At 32.7% G+C, this 21,512-nt stretch overlaps 1 protein-coding gene across 15 annotated transcripts in view; it reads left to right on the top strand.

The window, feature by feature from the left end:
• Positions 1 to 21,512, top strand: part of LOC135122628 (nuclear receptor coactivator 1) — a 167,097-nt gene that overhangs the window by 91,132 nt on the left and 54,453 nt on the right. For 7 of the 15 annotated variants that reach the window (XM_064046920.1, XM_064046931.1, XM_064046919.1 and 4 more), the window contains exon 1: positions 19,986 to 20,417. The exons of the other annotated variants lie outside the window; for them this stretch is intronic. In XM_064046920.1, coding sequence (XP_063902990.1) covers positions 20,335 to 20,417 — 83 coding nt within the window. In that variant the 5' untranslated portion in view covers positions 19,986 to 20,334. Of the gene's footprint in view, positions 1 to 19,985; positions 20,418 to 21,512 lie in introns of those variants that run through there. 15 annotated transcript variants of the gene reach the window in all.

Raw genomic sequence — 21,512 nt, 5'->3', positions numbered from 1 at the left:
ACGCACTGCGTCTAGTCTTTACCGAACATCGCCACAACTTTCGTTATAATCGATAACACGAGCCGACATCTGTTCGGGCGGAAAAAAACACCTCAATGGGGCGGCAGTCCGTGAAACAGTAAATTAAGCTTCTCAAGCGACTCCAAATTATTAATATTTCCGAATTCACATTCACGGTGGGAAGTTTCAGTTCTCGTATATCGCGTGGAAATTGAAGTGTTGCTCTAATGGATCGTCAAACACGAATTTTTCCACTATTGTTTGTTGCTGGTCGAACGTTTGCCGATGCTGTTCAAACAGCGTTCGGATTTAAGTACTGTTGTGATTTAAGTACATAAACGAGCAGAATGGCGCAATCGCGCTATAAAGCGACGTTTGGATAAACCTTCCGCAGCGTCTGGAAAGAGAAAGCTATTAAGACGTCTGGATACCAACAAGGTGGAACCCGTCATAAATTATTAATTCCCAGGCTCAAGCGCGAAGTGAACAACCCATCGCGTTGTGGTGTAGATCAGATTGAAACACTTAACAGCGTTTAGTTTATTGTAGACGGCATTTTCCACTAAAATGAAAATCCTTGCTATATTTTATTATTTCTGTCTAACTGCAATTTGCAATTATTTGTATGGAACAAAATATTTTCATTTACTAAATTCATTTTTGAAATACATAGTGAAAAGTTAGTCGGGAATACATACAACTTATAGGAAGTTTTATTTATAAATAAATTAATTATTACCTTCGTACGACTCTATAAGAAGCGACTCGTGTCAGACAAATAGGGAGACAAGAAAATTGACAATCTCAAATATGGAACAAAAAAAGCTGTGTTTAGTAGAATACTGAAAATTGATGAAGAACACTTTATTAAAGACAAATTTTCTTCCACCTACAACGTTCTAGAATGACAAAGTCTCGAAAACATTGTTACTACTGCCAACTTATTTGCTGACTTCTTTAAGTCAGTTTACTGTGATTGTCTTTCTAACGTGGAAATTAGCGAAAATATTGTATTCGATAAACTAAGCAGTTTAAAAATTTCTTTCATGACGATATTTCTCCTTACTTCATTAATATGTCCAGTTCATCTCTCATTCAACCTATTATCAATATTTTCCTACATTCGTTAAAAACAGCAGTTTTTCCTAAGATTTGGGAACCTTCCTGTTATTCTAAAGTTTTTGAATCATTAATTAGTGATCAAATTGTTAAAACATTTCATAGCTCTCTAAACTCATTATAGCTATTTTTCCTATTTAAATGCCCCGTGGAACCTATTCCGGTTTATACAGATTTCAGAAAAGCATTTGATACAGTTGACCGTCGAATATTATTAAGAAAACTTAAATTGTTTGGAATAAAAAGTAATCTTTTAAATTGGATTGCATCTTATTTTTCAAATCGCTCACAGGCGTATTATAATATTAAGAATTATCTATCAGAATCATTCACAGTCACATGAGAATTTCCACAAGATAAGCATTTCATGCCCAGTTCTCTTTCTGTTATTTATTAATGATGTTTCTTACCAATTTGAATACTGTTCCTACGTATTGTGTGCAGATGACTAAAATTTATTACAGTATACATATATGGGATGATTGTCTTAAACTTCAAAAGGATATTAACAATTTGATTAGATGGTGTGAGTTAAATAATGTTTTATTAAATTTTGATAAACATAAAATTACTACTTTCACTAGAAAATTTCCCAAGATAATATTTCAGTACTGTCTAAAGTGTACGTAAAAAGAGTAAAGAGTAATCTGACTTAAGCGTAACTTTTGATTCTAAACCTTGTTTTGATGAACATACAGACAGTATAGTCCAAAGGGTGTTCAGTCTGTGTGGGTTTATAACAGCTCATTGTAGAGATTTTTCAAATTTATTATGTCTAGTTCTTTTATACAAAATGTTAGTTTTACCGATAATTGAATACTTCAATATTATATGGTTCTCTACCGTATCGAAAAGACATCTGTGCTATTAAATTTTGCCGTAAAGTATTTACAATACAATAGACTGTCCTCAAGTTCTACACTTTTTTATGTCAAGGTTCCAAAGCTACATCGCAAAATTAAGAAGATACTTGCTATCCAATATTACTAGACAAGTTATGGCTTAAGTCATATACATATATAGATGTTATCTCCAGAGCGGTCAATTTATATCTTCAGCCCATTGATTTCTTTTTCACCTCTTTTGGAGGCTTGGTTAAATTTTTCATTAAGCGTTAAACCCTCGGAAAATGTTCCAGTAAATTTTCATTATTACTTATATTTATATTTTTATTTTTATTTTCGTTAGTGTTCTTTCATTGATTTTGCCTCATAAGGATTATTCTGTTAGGAAAAAATGTAGTAATAAATAAATAAATAAATAAATAAATAAATAAATAATCTTCATAACACTGAAAATTTGAACAAACTGTCGGCAGGTTTTAACAGCTGCGTTTTTATTTCTGAAACTACTCGTAGCTTACTAGTTGATCTATACTCAACCTGCGGCTTCCCCCACCACCACCGTATTTTGAACCAACGCGAATTGAACGGAGTATTAGACGTTTTCTCTTTATTTTTTATTATTTTAAATTCCCACATATATATTTAAAAACTTTCATTAACCTCGAAAAACTTTTGTCTATCCTGTTGCAATTTCAAAGATGCGTAGCCAATCTTTGATTTTTCGCATCTGTCCTGTCGTACACGCGTCGATCATAACCTCTCGTAACCAGATTTTTTTTTCAGTTACGTGTCACTTTTTCAAAACGGTATACATTGGAAGAATATTGGGTAAGAAATTGCATTGTCATTGATATTTAGGAATAATAAATCATCGAAGACAGCTCCTTTTTACGAAGTTGTAGGAAATGTAGTATACAAAATTCACAAAAAAGTGTCTTTCATTCTTGTGTGGGATTTTTACGCACGGTAAAGCTTCCATTTATGACCGGTGTCCGTGCGCGTTATTAAGTAATTAAATATTATATGCAATTTAATTTTAGCCTGAAAAGAAAAACTAGGGGTGTGAGTACTGAAGGTTGGCTTATGTCTTGATTTCTACTATTTTATAGAGTATTAGTTTTGAATGATTGTTTACTCCAGATTTATTTAATTGGCTTGCGGTTGTGGTACAGTAAGAATTGTTATTATTTTTAAATAGTTTTACTCAATTTTGTTACTACATACTTTTTTTGATATTTTGGAAATTTTTTTGTATCAGATGGCGTCATCCAAAAATGACAGAAACTATCAATGGTTACATGAGGCAGTATCTTAAGGTGTGCCCTCAGCGAACGAATCAAGTCAAGAATGTCTTCATGAACGTTTTGGTGTGTTGGTACACCACAATAATTTTTTGTAAACCTTCTGGATTGTCTTCCTTCAACAACTGAACGACCTTTTTAAAGCTTGAGTTTTTAGTCATGTTGTTGGCTTGCTTGCTTTTCGCATTGCTGGAATCTCTTGATGATTTGAAGTTAGTGCCTTTGAAGTGAGTAAGTGTGTTTCTTTTCAAGTCCGAGAAGTGTGTTGACTTACTCATTTTAATTCCACGCTTCGCAAAATTCTAAAAATTATTTCCAAATGTTATTCAAAACTTTTCCTGTGATCTTGAATAGAATTTTGCCACAGCATACAGGACTGGGTAAATTTTACATTTGTGAGTATTTTTTCTTTGTTGGTTGCCTAGAAATCATTTCGTTGAAGGCGTTTTCTACCTATACTCATTCAGCGCCTACATGTTATTGCATAATTTTGAAAAGTTAAGACTAATGGTAACAGGTTCGTAAAACATAATTGAATACTCGTTTGAAGTGCGTACAAGCGGCATCGTATATCCAAAATCAATTAAATTGTGGAAAGCATAAGGACATTGTTGTGATTTAAATTTAGTTTTATTGACTGTGCTTCGGAAAGTAATTAAATCTACAGAAGCGTGTTTAGAAACCAGAGTTGCGGGATGTAAATGAAATCTTGAGTGTAGACATTTTTGTTTCTGTTCAATAGAGCGCGCAATAAATTAAATGAAAGCAAATTGTGTTTTAATAGTTTTGAGGAGAAGGTCATCTCAAAAAGACATTTTAAGAATGTACATTCCATTTAAATTTGCACATAATACTAATAACTCGAGCGGTTTCAAATCCATGTAACTCTATCTTCGTATTTTTTTGACAAAAATGCGCCGTTTTTGTTGAGGGAATTCACCTCGACACTGATGCATAAACGGAAACTAAAAACTTTTACTAGTGACTGTAATTTTCACGCTTTAGATGATTTCCGTTCCTATTTGCTGTCTTGTGGCATCGAGTTACGAGTTCTTGCAACTATTGTGCATTTCATTGGTAATTATGATTTTTGCCATGTTTTTAAGTGTAATCCTTCGGATCGGTTGTTGGCAAAAAAGCCGGTACTGTATAGTGCGGTTTATTACTGAATCATTTTCCATCATCGTGATTTCATGTTAATAAAGAGTAGCAAGACTTGGGATCGCAGTAGAAGTCGAAACCTTGAGTCATAAGTTATTCCCTTGAATATCATCATCATGTGAAACGATATGGGTACTATGATAGAGTATTCTTGTTTTTGTTTTCCCTTCTTTGTAGCAGCCATCGTAAAATTATAAACGTTTGAACTAGTTTTAAATTACCTATATGTTTTTGATTAGTTGCTGTATCTACAATAAAATTCCTTGTTTTTAACACGTAATGTAATTTTATAATTACATATTATCAATGCTAAGGAAGTGTTACTACTAATTAAAACGTTTTTTTGAAATTTTAAGTGTGCTTTGAAGAAGGGAACAACAAATTGATATCATTTTAAAATATGTATTTTACTTTTATTGTTTGCATCAGAGGTAAGTTTTTTATGAATTTCAATAAGGCACGAACACGGATGTAAGGTTCTCAGAATATTTACAAAAATTTTATTACTTGTGCAAGTAATTAACAAAATGCGATTATTGTAGAAGCAGATACTTCATAATTGGAATTACATTGTATTTATCAAAATTAATATTTGACTTCGTCAGGACTCAAAAATCTTAAACAAATTTGTTCATAAAAAGTCGTTCTGTGTGGATAATATTGCAGATTTAAAAAAAATTAAATTATGTGATCGATGTCACATTAAAAAAAAAACAACAAAGACATAAATATCGAATTCACTAAGAAAAAATTTACATCGAGATCTCCATGAATCTTTTAAAATTACAGAACGGAATGATTTGCATACAGTCTTTGTATAACCTTTATTTCCTCACTCCCTATACCGCTCATAAATCTGCACTGTTTGTATAAATTTGAATTATATATATGTACAACATCGCTACAAGCTTGTAGCCCTAAGGGTTAAAGGAAAATCTTTCTCTATTCTCTTGTTTTATTTCTCTTGGTTTATTTTTCCAATTTCTGATATTTAGCTTTTCTATATTTTCCTCCAGTGCCACAAACCATATTCTTCAAATTCAGATTTTGATTTCTTTTACTGTTTCGGAACAATATCCTACTTGGTTTTTAAGCACCATGTATGAGTTTTGACAAACTCTAAAAGCTTGTAGTACTGGAATGATGGAAAACAATGTTAACTAACAATTATGTAACTTTCATAACCGGTTTAAAAGACTGTCACCGTGTTATAAACTTCAGCGAAATTTAAATTCGTTTTTCTTTTTTCTTTTTATTTTATTCCGCACACAAAATGATTTTTATACATCTGAACATTAAAAAGCCGCAAGATACTTAGTTTATAGATTAGTTGTAGCAAATAAAGCTGTAATCGTCAGTGCATATCAATCCTGTATAACTAACACCACCCACATGTGATGAAAGAATTACTAAATAACAACAAAAAAGATAAGATGAGCTTTAAGCGGAAGTATTTCCTCTTAAATCTGCGTAACATATGTCATTAAACTTTTTTATGCAATGTCGGCAATGTAACGGGCTTCCTTAGTATGAAGATTATGTGATAATTTTCAAGGCTGTTTGTAATGTTATCCTTTATGCTCTTGAAAGGCATTTTAATTTTTTTAGTTTCTCGTTTAATGTTAATGTGCTTTTATAAAAGCGTATCAGGAATGATGAAAAAATAACATTTTTATTACTGGTTATGTTAATATTTCTTAGGTTACTTTTCTTTATGTAGGTAACAAGTATTGTTTATTTTTGGACGTTATAGTTGTCTTAAAGTAAGAATGCATGACGTACTTCGTTCAATACATTTTTTTTTAAATTACGTTCGAACTCGGATTTTTAGAAACTGTAATGGCTTCAGTTTCTCCGAACTTTGTTTTGAAAGATTGTATCATTAATGTTGGGACACGTCAGAGTAAAAACATGACAGTGGAATAAATTGATCATTGCATTGTGTAAACGTGAACATTTCGCAAATCAATGCCTTAGTTTACGACAACGATAGTGCAACTGTCGCACAATAATTGAGCTGTAACTGTTTTTATGGACAATTCAAAGAACCAATCGGCTGTTAAAATTCAACAGTGACTAAATTGACACTCGACCATTTATTTTGATTTTTGTCGAATTATACCTGGTTTTTTGCGGCCGCCACCGCTAATAATTGGTCGTGACCGAATTATGAGATCATAATCTTGCCTCCAAAGCATAGTGGGTAATAACAATTCCAAATTGTAAAGTGCGGTTGATGATGGTTGTTGATGTTTCCAACAATAACACCGTTTTTTACCTTCTCGGTCGTAATGAAAATAAAACTTTATGGTTAGCTAGTTAGCAGAAGGGAATGAACAAGGAATTTTTGAAACGTATAAATTGTAAAAAGTTGCGTTCAAAGTTAATCGTGCAGCTATTACCTCCATTATCTCTGGGAATCCTCCCAATTTATAGGAGCCTTTCACTGGATGTGCTGCATCATGGTCTGTAACGGGCGTAAAGAACTGATAGTAATTTATTGCAAGCAAATATGGCGAGGAGCTTCCAGTAATGTCAAAATAATCTTTTAGTGATCAATAAGGTGTTCCGTAGACTCGATTGTTTGCTTTAACGCATTCTGAAAGCACCGTTTAAAGGAGGTGATCATAAATGAACAACTACTTATCGATTTCTAATAATTATTACTTCGTGGGATGTGTATTATATTTTTTTATCGTAAAAGTTTCGTTAACAGTTTCGCGCGTTTTTTCTAAAGTTAAAAAAAAGCAATTGCGAGCTATTTCTATTTATATTGTATCCTATATCAAGAAGGTAATATAAGCTTTCATAAAAACCTCCAGTGGAAAGTATGGAAGCAGTTAACTGTTGTTTTAATGATTATGTAATGCGAATCCCTGAAATTTTGCGCCGACTCGAAAATTTAAAAGATTTACAATATTCAGGTGCCCCAGTGAAGCAACCGGTCGAAGAGAGATGCATAAATAATACTTGGTCACTATTGTTAGGATCAGGATTTTTTGTTTTTAAAGAAACAGTAAAGTAATTATTTCTCTATGACGTAATACAGTAAAACAATCAATATAAAAATTTTCTTTAAACATAGTGCTAAAAGCAGACCCTTATATAATATATTGTCCTCGTTGTTGTAGCAGATAATATTGTGTATTACGTGAAATATCTTCTTTTACCACGTGTGATATTTAATAGTGTATTTTTCTGAACGTTGTGTTTTCAATTTTGCTTACTAGTTTCATATAGCTGATACATAAAATTCAAAATTTGACAACAGAATTCGTAGAGCTCAATCAAAGTCTATTTTATTGGGTTGCGTAAAGTTTTTCTTCAATTTTAATTTTTGTCAAAATTATACCGATTCTGTTAAGGTCATAACTATTGTAATGGCGGATTTATACCACCTATCAGCACTGTCGGTACAGTTACTTCTAAGGTTTTTGTGTGAGTTGGAAAAAGTAGGTTGCGTAACATATGTGTAATAGCATAATCGTGTCCGAATGTTAGTATATAGTTATGTTATTTTATGATGGATAAAGATTCTTTATGTAATTGCCTTTTTTTCACTTCACAGTCCTTCAAATAACTCGTTCTTCAGTTTTTTGTCTGTATAAAATTAACGGAAATATGAAAGCAAAAATACGTGTTTACCAAAGATAAAAACTGGTATTATTCTTTCTTAAGTAGGTATCTGTATGTATGTTACTATATGTACCGTTATGTAAAAGCAACTCGACTGCTGCGGTTAATCCATTGCCTATTCCATGGGTATATGTAAATTGTTTCATAATACTTACGTTCCGCTTTTTTTTTATTTTGGTTTTGTGCACTTCATATTTTAAAACTGTTTTCTAATGCAACGAAAAAATAATAAATCATCTAGGAAGGTTGTCAACAATAATAATTATCTCCAAATCGAATTGCATGTTATTGGTACCTCAATTTGTAATAGACTAAATATTTACAGCAATGTAGATTAGAGATCTTGAATTATAAAATATAGGTAAGTGTAATTAACATAATTTACAGTTTTTACATTTTCACGTATTTCACTTAGGTAATAAATCTTATTAACACCCAGTTGCTTCCGTATTATTAGAAAATAAAACACTACCTGCTAATAACAGCTTACATATGTGTAACCGGTGCTTGTTTATCTAATCAAATAAAGTTTTTATCAAAAAAATTGACTGTAAAAGATAGTCCAAACTCGTACTTGTCAGAGATTTAATTAAAAAGAGTTGTAATTATATAACAAATTCAACAATATAACTCTCCTCGGGCAGTAGCGCGAATATGTAAAACATATCTCTAATATTTGTTGGTTTTTTGACAAATCATACACTAAATATTTACATTTTATGTATTCCAGTATAAAGTTTTTGTTTAAATCTAAAATGGAATTTATTATGTTGAACAAACAATTTTGTGGTTTATATGGTTATTAAGTGTACAACCCATAGTTTGAAGAAGTTTCACCAAAGAAGTAAGTGTGTTACCGTTCAATTTTATTTCGTCGTCTTTTACAAAAGGTACAGTGTAAAAGAATCATACGAGAATTTCTCCACACAAGCTTACCTCTGTGTACACAGGATAGATGGCAACATTGTAAATAAACAGTTACTCTTACTTTATAGCTGACATTGATAACAGCTTTCGCGAGCAGTACACACGTATCGAGCGGTGACGTCAGGCTGACGCTTTCCTTATTTAATTCATCCGAAACTTGGTGGCGCTGCCGTCCAACAGAATATTTGAAAAGCAATCATCGTCGGTTTGGTTGAATACAATGATGAACCTTTGAGAAAATATCAGCTGACACTAAATTGGTAATCCGACCAATTAAACTGGTAGATTTTGTTTTCTCGGCGCTTTTTTGCTGCTATAATTTCGTAGTGATGGCTTTATGAATGTTATTTGTATAAGTGCCAAAAAATAACTTTTTCGAGCAAACTAAATAGTTGTCAAAATAGAACTTTTTCGTCACGATTCCTTAAAGTATTGCGTAGAAATATGAAAAAATATTACAATAAGTTTTTTTAGTTCTTACCATTGTTAATTTTTGCATACAAACGCTTTTACGTGGTTCAAATCTCATTACATCATAAGGTATATTTTCGTCTCACATGTTGATTGAAAACTGGAAAATGTAATCTAGAAATGAACATTTAAAAATACAAAATTTTTTCTTTTAAATGATGTTTTATTTCACTCATAAAGGGTGTTCAGTGGCTTATTCTTAAAAAAATGTTCACTGCGTTAAAGGTACCAAGAATAATTTTTTGTTCAATTCTTTGACGTCGCTTAATTAGTAATTATTTTTTAAAAAACAACATAATTTTAAACAAAAATCATCCCGGGTGTCATAATAAAGGTTTTTGAGAACAGTTGTTTCCGAAGATACAATACTTTCAACAGTACAAAGCCGACAGTAACCTGTATAATGTTGTTGTACCTAAATTTCAACCGAATTGAAATCAACTTGTGGTTTGTTTTAGCCTAAAAAACAACTGCAGTAATTATTTATATATAAGAGTTTTTCATGCATTCATCATACATTCACAATTAACAGGACAAACAGGCATTAGACGTTAATTCTTAAAATCAAATAATAAATTCTACAGACAAAGGAAAATTTGCACAGATAATTTCTAAATAAATAAAAGTACGCACGAGATACAGGGAAGCAATGCCCGATAAGCTAATTAGCAGTAAAGTTAGATATTTGCCATTTTATCAGATATGAGTGCAATAAACGTATCTTTTAATTCTTTGTTATCGACATTTAAATGAATTGAAATGTGTGAAGTTATGCAATTTCTATTAGAAAGGGAATAACATACAACTCAACATTCTAAAAAAATACTTTGATAAGAACATTATTTTGAAGTAGTTTGTTGTTTTATTAAAAACTAAATCATTGTTCAAAGAGAAAGTAAATAATAGAACGCACATTCCAATATATGGTTAAAAATCATTTTCATATACCGTACATACTTTAAAAAGTCGCTCCCTCCTTCAGAAAATTTTAAGAAGAATCGAGACGTAAGGTAATAATCTAAAAAAGGTGGACTCGATAGAATCTATAATGAACATTAACTTCAATTTTTAAAGGGTAATAGTATAGTGCACCAAAGAATAATGCAGCTTATTGGATGCAAACCTATGACACCATCCCAAAACTAAATAGCGGCTTTTTGTTCTATTTGGTTGGCACGCTTCTCCTAAACAGGATTAAACGAGGGAGTTGGAAAAGTCAAAGTCATAAAACCACTATTTTCATTGGTATACTTTATGTGTTAAACATGGAAATTTATAAAATTGTATTTTCCAGCAAATTATTTTAAAACTCAAACGACTGTCAGACGATGTTCGAATTTTTTTGTTTGAGGTCCATTATGACGACTTTTAGATGACATTGAAACATCCAGATCTCAGCCGTTTTTCATATTAGAAAGAAATTTTGTTATTCCACTCTGAAAGTTAATTAATTTGGTTGTTGATTTTTAAAACTCCAAAAAGGTTGAATTAGTTAGTCTAAAGTGAGGCTTTGTATCTTGGCTTTACTACGAAGATTTAAAGATAATAACACTTAAACTTCGAGTAGCCTTAAATTAATACCCACTATCCATTAGTGAAAGATGTATTTTATCTAAAAACTGAACTGAACAAACCCTGCGTTTTAGAAGTTATAATAATTTTCCTGATTACAAAATTTATACTTCAGAATTATGTCAATTGTTTGATAATTTGTCACCTAAACGTCATTTGTGATTGGGAATTCATAAACTTGAAAATGTTTTTCAAGCAGCTTAAACGTTTTGCCTCAACAATTTTTTATATACAACTTTTTAAAAACTTAATTAAGGAGTGCTTGCAATAATTTTAGTTAAACATTTTTTAGGTAAAACAGTGCAATATATGTTTTCTTTCCGAGCGTAAGCTAAAGAAGTGTTCTAATTGAGTCATTGGACTCCCGTTTTTATTAGACGGATAATATCCGAAACTACTGGATTGATCGTTGTCAAATTTTGTAAATATATTAGGAACATCATGTACACGGTATAAAGCTAACCAAAATTTGGTTAATCGTCCCCACCACCAATGGGATGACGTTATTTACAAAATTTACAATAGGGATTTTATTTTAATTTTATAAAATACAATGCTCCTGTAATTGTTGGTGTATGAATCCGTGTCGAGTTTGCACCCTAGACGAGATTTTTGGAAAAAAAAAATCAAAATTGTGTAATAATATTTTGCAATTTAACTTTGAAACTGCAACATCGAATGCTCTGCAAAAATAATGAATGAGTAAATTCATTACATTGATTAAATCAGGAACCGTAAGCGTGGTAAATGTTTAATCAAAATATATCTGTTTATCCCCTCCCCAATCGATGAATCATCTCAAAATTTTGCCGAATAAATCCTGTCTAAAATGTGCAAAGAATGATGATTGTTGTGATTTATCATTGCATTAAAAGTTTTTGAATTGCTGATACAGGGTAACTCCTAAAAATTAAGAAATGAGTCAAATTTAAGTAGCAGTTTTTATAAATAAAAAAGCTAAAATGATCTAAGATCTAAATCTTAGATGATCCACCCAGTATACTTGGTGTTTTTTCATGTTAACTACTCAAACGTGATTCCTTTAGAACTTATTTTGTTAACAACTATCGCTAAATATAAATTCTTTTCTAATATGTATTATATATATTATATAAAGTTGTCATAGGTTTCCCATTTCCGTCTGTCTGTCTGTCGCCTGTTTGTGTTGATTTTTATTAGAGAGACAGTATCTGAAACTACTACAGTGATTGTTGTTAATAATATTGTTCATCGATTCATGAAAAACATTATTCGGCCAACTGGCTACTGCAATACACACTTCCTTAGCTTAAGCTCAGAAAGTAAAAAAGGATGATTTCAAATAACTATAAAACTTTATTACAGCTTCATGTTACTGATGAAAAAAGTTTTCCAAATAAGCCGTTATAAGCGGGATAAATCTATCTACGATGTTGTGAATAACTCGAAAACGGTCGATATGATATATGATTGCTAGATAAATGTCACCATCACAAATTTGCGGTGACATAATATTCAATAAATTTCACATACGTAGGACATTTGACTAAAAAAATAACGTTACCTTTATATAATATTGATGAAGGCAACCCACGAGTGAGTTGTGACGAGGAAAAATTGAAATGGAGGGGTCAATTCGAATTCGTAATTGGCTAATTTTAACAAAATGCCGGAGAATTATCACTATGTAGGTATCTGTAGGGTGTAGAAATGAATTTGCTTTTTTTCGACAAAGTTTCGTCAATAGATAAATCGCCATCAAAACTTTTCGTTGAGACACCCTGCATGTCTTTTTGGTCATTATGATAATAATTATTGTCTTCTTAGTGAGCAGTAAGTAGGACATCTGCATAAAACGTAGGCATTGTAAACGGCACGTAAAAAACCTATAATATAGTGGATATGGTGTTATCGGTGCGGTGTCGAAATAACCAATACCATGCGACGAAAACTGGTAGGTATTACTTAAAAGGATTTCCCTTTGTGATTCACTTTTGCTTTTAAACATGTGTTGTTCTTCCGAAAACTAAAAAGCGTGGCCTCCTTTTAGACGAAATGAGAAATCATTTTAGATCGTACCAATTACAAAAGGGGTTCCTAAAATCCAATTTATTGTAACTCATATTCAAGGTAATTTAATGTGCTGTTCACATTGTGTGTCGTGTCACGCAATAACTGGCTGACCACGGTTAGCAAGAAAGTACCTAGGACGAATGTAGAATTTGCCACAATGTTCACGTTTTATGTCGTAGTCATAATTACGTTTGCGCCAAACATGGACACCGTGTTGAAGATTTCCTTGAGGTCGACAAAAATTCAACGCTTTATGTTCTACACGAACATCTCTAATCTTTACTGTTGCATAATTTAAGAACTTGACTTTCAAATTCAACTGAACTAGTTGGCTGGAAGTTCAATAGTGTTAAGCCGCATTCACGCCATTGATTATTCGGTTACAACATCGACGGTGGCGATTCGTGTTAGTATGAAATAATTGTAACACAGATCATTGTTGTTAACAGTCGCTGTAATATGTATGTAGATTCTCACAGTGACAATGCTCGAAGCGTCTAATTTCCAGTATTTGTTCATGCATTTGCAAGTTGTGGAACATGTTACGGAAGCGTCAAATAAAACGTGTTTTTCTTAATGGGAAGGTAATAATGGAAATTGGGAAAATAGCGTAAATGTCTTCTTTTGATGTTAAGTATGTATATTCTAACACCTACCGTCGACCCTAATGCAGTAGTGATATGTGAAAAGCTAATTTTGTTTGTTTCCACACCTCTCATTGCTTGTCTTGTCTAATAAGTAAATGACTTTCATTTTTTTACAGCAAGTAATTTGTAGTCATAAACTTTTAGGTTCCCCGGCAGTTGTTTTACCTTATTGTTCCTATTCGGTTGAATCATACGCATTTAGCTGTGTTCAGCGACATTGACACACTAACATTGGTTTTATCATTGAACAAGTTGATGACGTTTCAACGAAGCTTGGAAAAAATGGGCGATTTTACTTTGAAGCAAAGTGATTTTAGTTGTCCAATGTTGCCGTCACCGGTTTATTTTATGTCTCAACTTAAATTACCCGTGTAATGCTTGAATAATCACACAGACCAAACAACAAAAACGAAAGTAATACGCCACGAAATATTTGGTAATGATTTTGAAATAGAATCTGCTGGTTGTGGTTGTTTTGTTGTTGTTTTACTGGCTTGCCTCGCTGCGAAATCGCTCAATTTGGCCCCTTGATAATACTCCACGATCGCCTTCAAATTTACATACACCTGTAATTTGCAGGTCTTTTCAAAGCTTTATGGGTGTTGTACACGGAGTCATAAGTGAATAAATTTTATGTTTGCGGTGATGAGTTGTCGAATGCTTTTTCGATCAAAGCATCAGCATGGTTTAAAAATAAAAATTATATTATTACGAAACAAAAAGCAAAATAATAACATCTGGGAAAATTCAGAGAATATTGCTGTTTAATCTTTTAATTGTAGGTTTATTGTCATGGCATAAATATTGCAGTTTGTACCTAATATTAGTAAACCATTTACACAACAAAAGGAAATGTTGACGTAGTTAATTATTAGTTATAACACAAACAAAAGCCAAGTTTTACACATATTATAGATAAAAGTATGAAAGTCGTTGTCTGTAGACAACAGCAAATTGTGGACAAAGTAAAAAACAGTAAATGCTGTCAAGGTTTCGTGATTCCGATTATACCAAACTGTCAGTAAAAAAGCTAGTATATATTTTGTTTCTAAAGTTTCTGTGCAATAACGAATTTTGCGGTTCACTTCTTATTCTATTATTTTGTGGTCTGCAGTGTGTACGTTTCTGTTAAAATCTTTTGAAGCTTCAAAATAAATACCAAAAAATCGCGAAATCAAATAAATGAGCGTTTTGTAGAGAACTGACATTGTTTTACTTCCCAAGCATTATAAGGAAATATTGCAATCGTGTTCATCGGGCGACTGACTACTTTCATGTTTTCTCGACGTGTCATGACTCATGTCGCCGTCTGTGTGGTTATATTATCAATTACCTCCAAAACAACTCACAGGAATATTATTAGTGGTACATTGTCTGCTTCAAATGATAAATATATTTATCCCTACTACATCATTCTCAAGCATTATTAAACAAATTTTCATTGAAAAATACACCCTAACATGCATCCACTCTTTCGATATTAGTTGTGCTTTTCTAAATTAGTTCTTCTTCAATATTCATGATATAAAGATAAACCGACTCAGTAAATAACACAAAATGAAGAGTCTTAAGTTAATTTGCATTTTTTTAGAGCACTATATTACATGCGTATGTTTGGTGATTATTGCAAATGCACGTGCCCTCGAAACCTTTGGTGTAATTGCGCCGTAACACTAATAAATGTATGTAAAAAAAATCGTAAATTAAATACATCGTTAGGGGATCCCGTCAGAACAAGCCAAAGTGTTTGTCATAAAAATAATTTCTCAAAATAACATTAGCCTTCTGTCATTGTTTTCTACTGTGCAGTAACATCCTTGAGGTTTATTTAACACATTACCAACACTTGGAAATATCGACGTTAACTTTTCAACGTATAAAAAAAAGGACAACATTGCTGTGTATAACAATTTTGACCTTGGATCTTACAAAACATTTCATTTATAAATTCCCAAAAAATGTATGTAAGACGTAATATTATTTAACAATCAATAAGCTGAAGATACAATTTTTGCCAAAAAATAAGTTAACATTTATTTGTAATTTTGATGGTTCTATGCAACACAGAAAAACCTATAAACATGTTGCAAATTACTTTCACATCTACTTCTGTTGCAGTTAGTGAACAACGTATTCCAAATATCTTACCACGTGTTGCTATGTGTTTTAGATATCCTCATTGATAGTTAAAAATGTATTAGCAAAATAGTGAGGCAACGCCAGTGTAATGTTCCCAGGTAGAATTCAAACAAAGAAGATGGGAGACACGGGTTGCTTCCGTAATTAATTACGATTTGAAAAGTAAATGATCCTTTAACCACATTCATGACAAAGCGTATTGAGTAGTTTTGGTCTAAACACTGCATTCCACTCACTATTAATATTTGTTAATTCTTAACAATATTTTAATCAATGTTAGTTAACGTAGTAATCGTTTGAATGGCAGAGGGCAGCCGAAGCGATATTTTAGAAAACCGCCGCAGATCTCCCAAGCCGCACGAGGCCGCTGTAGTCACTAACCGTAATAAATAGCCGGTAAATTTCATTGTACCTTGATAGGACTTGTTTTCTGCGCCACATTATAAGCAAATTTTGTTTAGCAAAAGACACCAAAACAAATCGATTTTGCATGTTTTGCAAATCGCAGATTTTACGACTTTTTGTAGTGAGAGAATCTCATCAATACAGCAGATACTGCTAATCCAAAATGTTAATGGAAAAACATTCCATTGCCAGGGAATAAAAATGAACTCATTTAGAACCATTTAATACAGCAAGAAAACCCGAAGAGAAAAACATAAAAGTTGCAAACAATTCCTATAAAACTTAAAACAAGTTGACACCCCTATATCAAGTTTACAATGAATTTAAGAAATTCTATTTGTTGTGCGACGAGGACACATCTGAAGGGCTCACTGTATAGCGTCTGGAATGTGTCGAAATATATTAAATCAAATTGATTTGGATTTGTAAATTACAAGACCTTTTATCAAGTATTTACAGTGATCTGAACCTTTTGAGAATTATCTTATCTGTATTTATTGCTTGCTGTAGAAACTTTCAAAGCGATTTACAAGACATGTTCATAAATTACTTTGTCTGAATTTTCGTATTCAAAACTTTTGTTGAACTTTTCGTTTATTGTATGAATTTATTAATTTGTCTGGCAATGCTAAATAAAAATATTGTATCCAGACAGCAATCAAATGTCTTCGCCTTAAAAAATAGATTTGTTTGCTTGAGTTTTGAGTCTTTTCGAGTACGTTTTTAATCAGTTTGTCATTGGTTAAGACAAAGCTACAGAACTGGGTTCAGGAAAGCTGAGTTTAAACGTCGGTTGATACAACTAACTAGCCTGCAGAGTCGATTTTATCTACGACTGTTGACCATATTGCAGCGTTATTTGCCGTGGAAATAGCGTCCAGACAATCGTCACTAACCTAGATCTTCGCCTGTTAAAGTTAATGGTTGTTCGTGTTAAACTGAACCTATAAGATGTAGATCAATCGAAATCCTCGATTAGTGCCTGTAATCTAGAAGTTGCATATGACCTGCCCGATATGAATTTCATTTTTTTCATATCGTGATCCTTTTTTGAAGTCTAGGTTATTTATATTATCATAATTAACACAACATGTTTGTCACCAGCGAATAGTTAGGTCGTCCCTAGACAAGGAAGTCACATGGGGAACAAAATTTGTAAGAGCTACTCCAAGAATTGTCGAAATATGTTGCAGCTGGAAGAATTTGAATTTTCTTAAAAAAATTCAAGTGCAAAATGTATGCTAAGATGACGTTGATTTTTTTAAGTTTATAAAGATAAAGCGATTTAGGATTGGTATGTCAGTGATGCAAACTACATAAGTGGTCTGATCACAGATAAAACAATAACCATTAAGTTTTTCGAAAAACTGATTTTTTTTCCAAATGTAGTGTGATAAATATTTTTCAAGTTTATCGGAAATTTTTGTTCTTTTCAATGATGCTACTGAGCTGATTGCAAACACCGACAGTAGCAGAATTAGACATTTTTGTTAATTTCAAAAGGGTAATAAAAGTATGGAATCGAACGGTACTCCATGATAAATTTTTACGCAATTAAATGTCAGAAAGATCACCGTCAGCTTATAACCGTAATTCCGTCCTACTTATAATTCCCTTGTATCTGGCTTATTAAAGAATACCTTGATGAAAGCGTTGGCATTCTCCTTTGATTCGGTTTTTCGAAACTTCCATGTATGTAAGATATTCAAAGGTAAGAAAGATGATTCATGTGAGACATGACTCAAATCTACGTTTGTAAAAGGTGTCAAATACACTATTTCTTAAACGTAATCTTACCAAAGGAAGTTAAGTGGCGTGGAGTTTTCGCAAAATGCAAAATACATCCGCTTAAATTCGCACTATCCAAAGCGATGTATCGGAAATCGCAATCAAAATATTCGGTAGCCTGCAAGATGTTTGAATCTTACGCCACTTGAAGTTGTTTTGTGACCTTGTATGCAAAAAATATGTATTTTGCACTTTACAGACCCATATGGACTGTTTGAAAAATTTAATAAAAATATTGGTTTAAGGTTATTTCGTCAGAACTTCTCTTCCCTCTAATGTACAATAAAACATATTCAGCTTTTTCAAAAAATTATAAAATTTAATGTTAAGATTTTTTATGAGAACTCTTTTAAGTAAAATAAAGATGTGTGGGTAATGCTGAAGTAAATGTAAAGAAGCGTGCTAAGCGTATGTTTCAATTGAGTTTTTCTTTCACAAAATTTCGTTATCATGTCATCAACATTTTTGCGAGAACACGGATATCAATTTGGATATGTGCAGTGTTCATAATAACAGTATTGTTTTTACAAATTTTTGGAAAAATGGAGTGAACCGATTTTGCAAATTTTATATTTTTATGACAACCTCTGTAAGTTAAAATAAAGATATGTATGTAATGTTAAAGTATCTGCAAGGAAGCGTGCTACGCGTATGTTTGAAAAGAGTTTTTTCCTTTAGGCAATTTTGTGATGGTTGTCATCAACATTTTTGCAAGGAAACGTGTCAATGAGCACTGTAATACTAGTAATAATAGTATTGTATTTCCAAATTTTTGGGAAATTGGAGTGAAGCGTTCCTGATTTTTTTTAATCACTCTGAATAAGCTATTCTAGAATAATATGAATGTAATTTTTTGGGGGGATAAACATATATTTTGATTACAAATTTACCACGCTTACGATAACTTCAGAACGTTTACAAGGTTTCAGAACATTCGGTTTTGCAGTTTTAAAGTTAAATTGCTAAATGTTATACAATTTGATTTTTTTAACAAAAATCTGGATGCATAGAGTAAAAATTCAACACGGATTTATAAACTACAAGTGGAGGAGTATGATATTTTATAAAATACAAATAATATTTACTATTGTTGAAGTAACGAAAACGAGAGATCTGTGTTTTCGTATTCTGGGGGTCATGAAAGGTCGGGAAACATTAATGTAGCAAGTCGCCCGTTGAACTCGAGTAGTACAATACTTCCTTAGTTTACGCTTGGGAGACAAAAAGTTATTTGTTAGTTAAATTCGGAAAAACTTTATAGTAGCAATTATTCTTTACAGTACTTTACACCAAAGGCAAGCGCTGATTATGATTAAAATCTTAATTTATATTGGTAAGTTTCAAATGACACCGATTGGTATCGTATCACAAGCATACCTAACCATAATTGGCGGAACAATTAAAATCGAAATCATTATTGAAAAGTGCACCCAGCAATGAATGCATGCGGTATTGGTCATGCTTCAGAGGCTAAGGAAGCTCAGCGTAAATAAACTTGCAGACTTTTTATGAAACATAGACGACCTGGTATAAATTTTAAGCCAGTGTTCATTACATTACTCACGGTCCACAGTTTATTGAAAAGAAACGTTAAATACATAATCGAAATTTCTTATTACACGGTGAAACACGAAATTTGAGTGTAAAAAACGTGAACTTTCGACATAGCAACAAGCAACAACGAAGAGATCTGCCCAATCGGGAACAATCTGCCGACCCGTTTTGCAGTATGGGCATACGCTTTTGCCAATAGCGTTGGGTTTGCAAAAAATCCTATTTTCGATCGTCAGCCTTGCCGTTTCGATCAAAACGGCGAATAATCGGCTGCGTTCGCGGTATCCGACTGCGTCACAGCGACCTACTAACCCCATTCGAAATCCTCGCGGCGCGGATACGTCGACGTTGCCATTGAGTCGCCGGCTTGCAAAGTAGGAGTACGTTCGTTCGTCGATTCTTGTCCGACACTTTCCAAGTGCGTGCCGTGTACCCGTTATACTGTTCCTTTTTTATCGCTTTCTTCTGCGCTGCCGCCGCGAAAATCGCGGATAATCCCAGCGGGAAAAATGATACCGCCAAAACGGACCGTCGAGGACCTTCGCGACGGATTCGCACCAACTGAACTCGAAGGATAAGTGTTGCCGGCGACCGGATTCGTGAAGTTATTGTGAAAATTCCAAGGAGCTGGTTTTGGTCGAGCGTGTTTTTCGTCAAAATAGTGTGTGTTTGCGTCAGTTTTCATGTTCTTCTAGTCATTGCCCTCTACCTGTGATAATGTTGGAACACAGTGCTATGTATTTGAACGTGGCACCCCAGTACGAAGACGACACGTCTTTTTTCCCGGATTTCTACACACGGTAGGTTCTTGCGCTGGAACGTGGCCAATCCGCCGAGTATGTTTTGTTTTTCGACACATCTTTGTGTTCGACTGTTGCCGACGAACATGTTTGCCGAATGTGTACGTATTGTTTTATTATGTGGCCAGGTTTTAAGAGAAACCATTATTTTTAGGCGCGACGAGGATAACGATAACAAACATTGTAAAAATACATAGATAACAATACAAATATATTGTTTATAACAAAGCGTTTGCCATTTTGAGCGGTGATATAGTAAAATATGAGGCGTTCGTTGATAATAATGCCTTATTTATGGCTTAACACTGATTTCGTTCGAAAGGCGAAGACGGCAGGCCGTTTATTTCCAAAGAAATCGTCAGGGGATTTTATGACGTCACAGTGACGTCATCTTTTCATTGTGGATATTACATTTACGCATACTACATTGCTCGTGTTAATAAAATAGTTGCAGTATAGTATACGTGAAACTACAATTATAATTTTATATAATATAATTAAAATTTTGAACAGAAGTCTGTACAATCTGATTATATTTTTTGTGCTAGTATGCTATTTATCTTTTGTTTACCAGTTTTCAATGGGAGAAACTGCAAAAAATTTTCATTTCGGATATGTAGTATTTCCTCAGAATCACTTTTCCACCTCGGCGACTTTCCATAAGAAGCTTACTGGGAGAAATAATTACAAGAAATTAAACTAATTCTTTAGTAAAATATTAATCGTTTTGCACAGGAAGTGATTATTTATACCTAAAAATGTTCTCTGGACATATAACTTGTCTAGTGATCTGATACAACATAGAAAACAATGGAGTCTGTTAACAAGGCAAAATTATCCAATAAAATGTATGTTAAAATTGATCACTAGTACCAATTAATAAGTAGTCTGTTAATGGATGTATTTTGTATGTTCAGAAATTAGATAATTTTAACATGTGAACTATGTATTGTTCAGTCCGCCTAACGATAAAATTTTAGACTTTGTAAAATCTGATAAGCACAGATCGCCAATGTTTAAATAAAGGTATTCTTTTAAAAATAAGCTTTCCAGGAGTTATAAATAAAGCCAGATTGGCACGTGATGGAGATAATG

Source organism: Zophobas morio, unplaced genomic scaffold, assembly GCF_036711695.1.
Source record: "Zophobas morio isolate AGI-343-1 ecotype UQ-CSIRO unplaced genomic scaffold, CSIRO_AGI_Zmor_V1 ptg000005l, whole genome shotgun sequence".
Classification (NCBI taxonomy): domain Eukaryota; kingdom Metazoa; phylum Arthropoda; class Insecta; order Coleoptera; family Tenebrionidae; genus Zophobas; species Zophobas morio.
The sequence above is the reverse complement of the archived record's forward strand: the minus strand, read 5'-3'. Positions and strand labels throughout refer to the sequence as shown.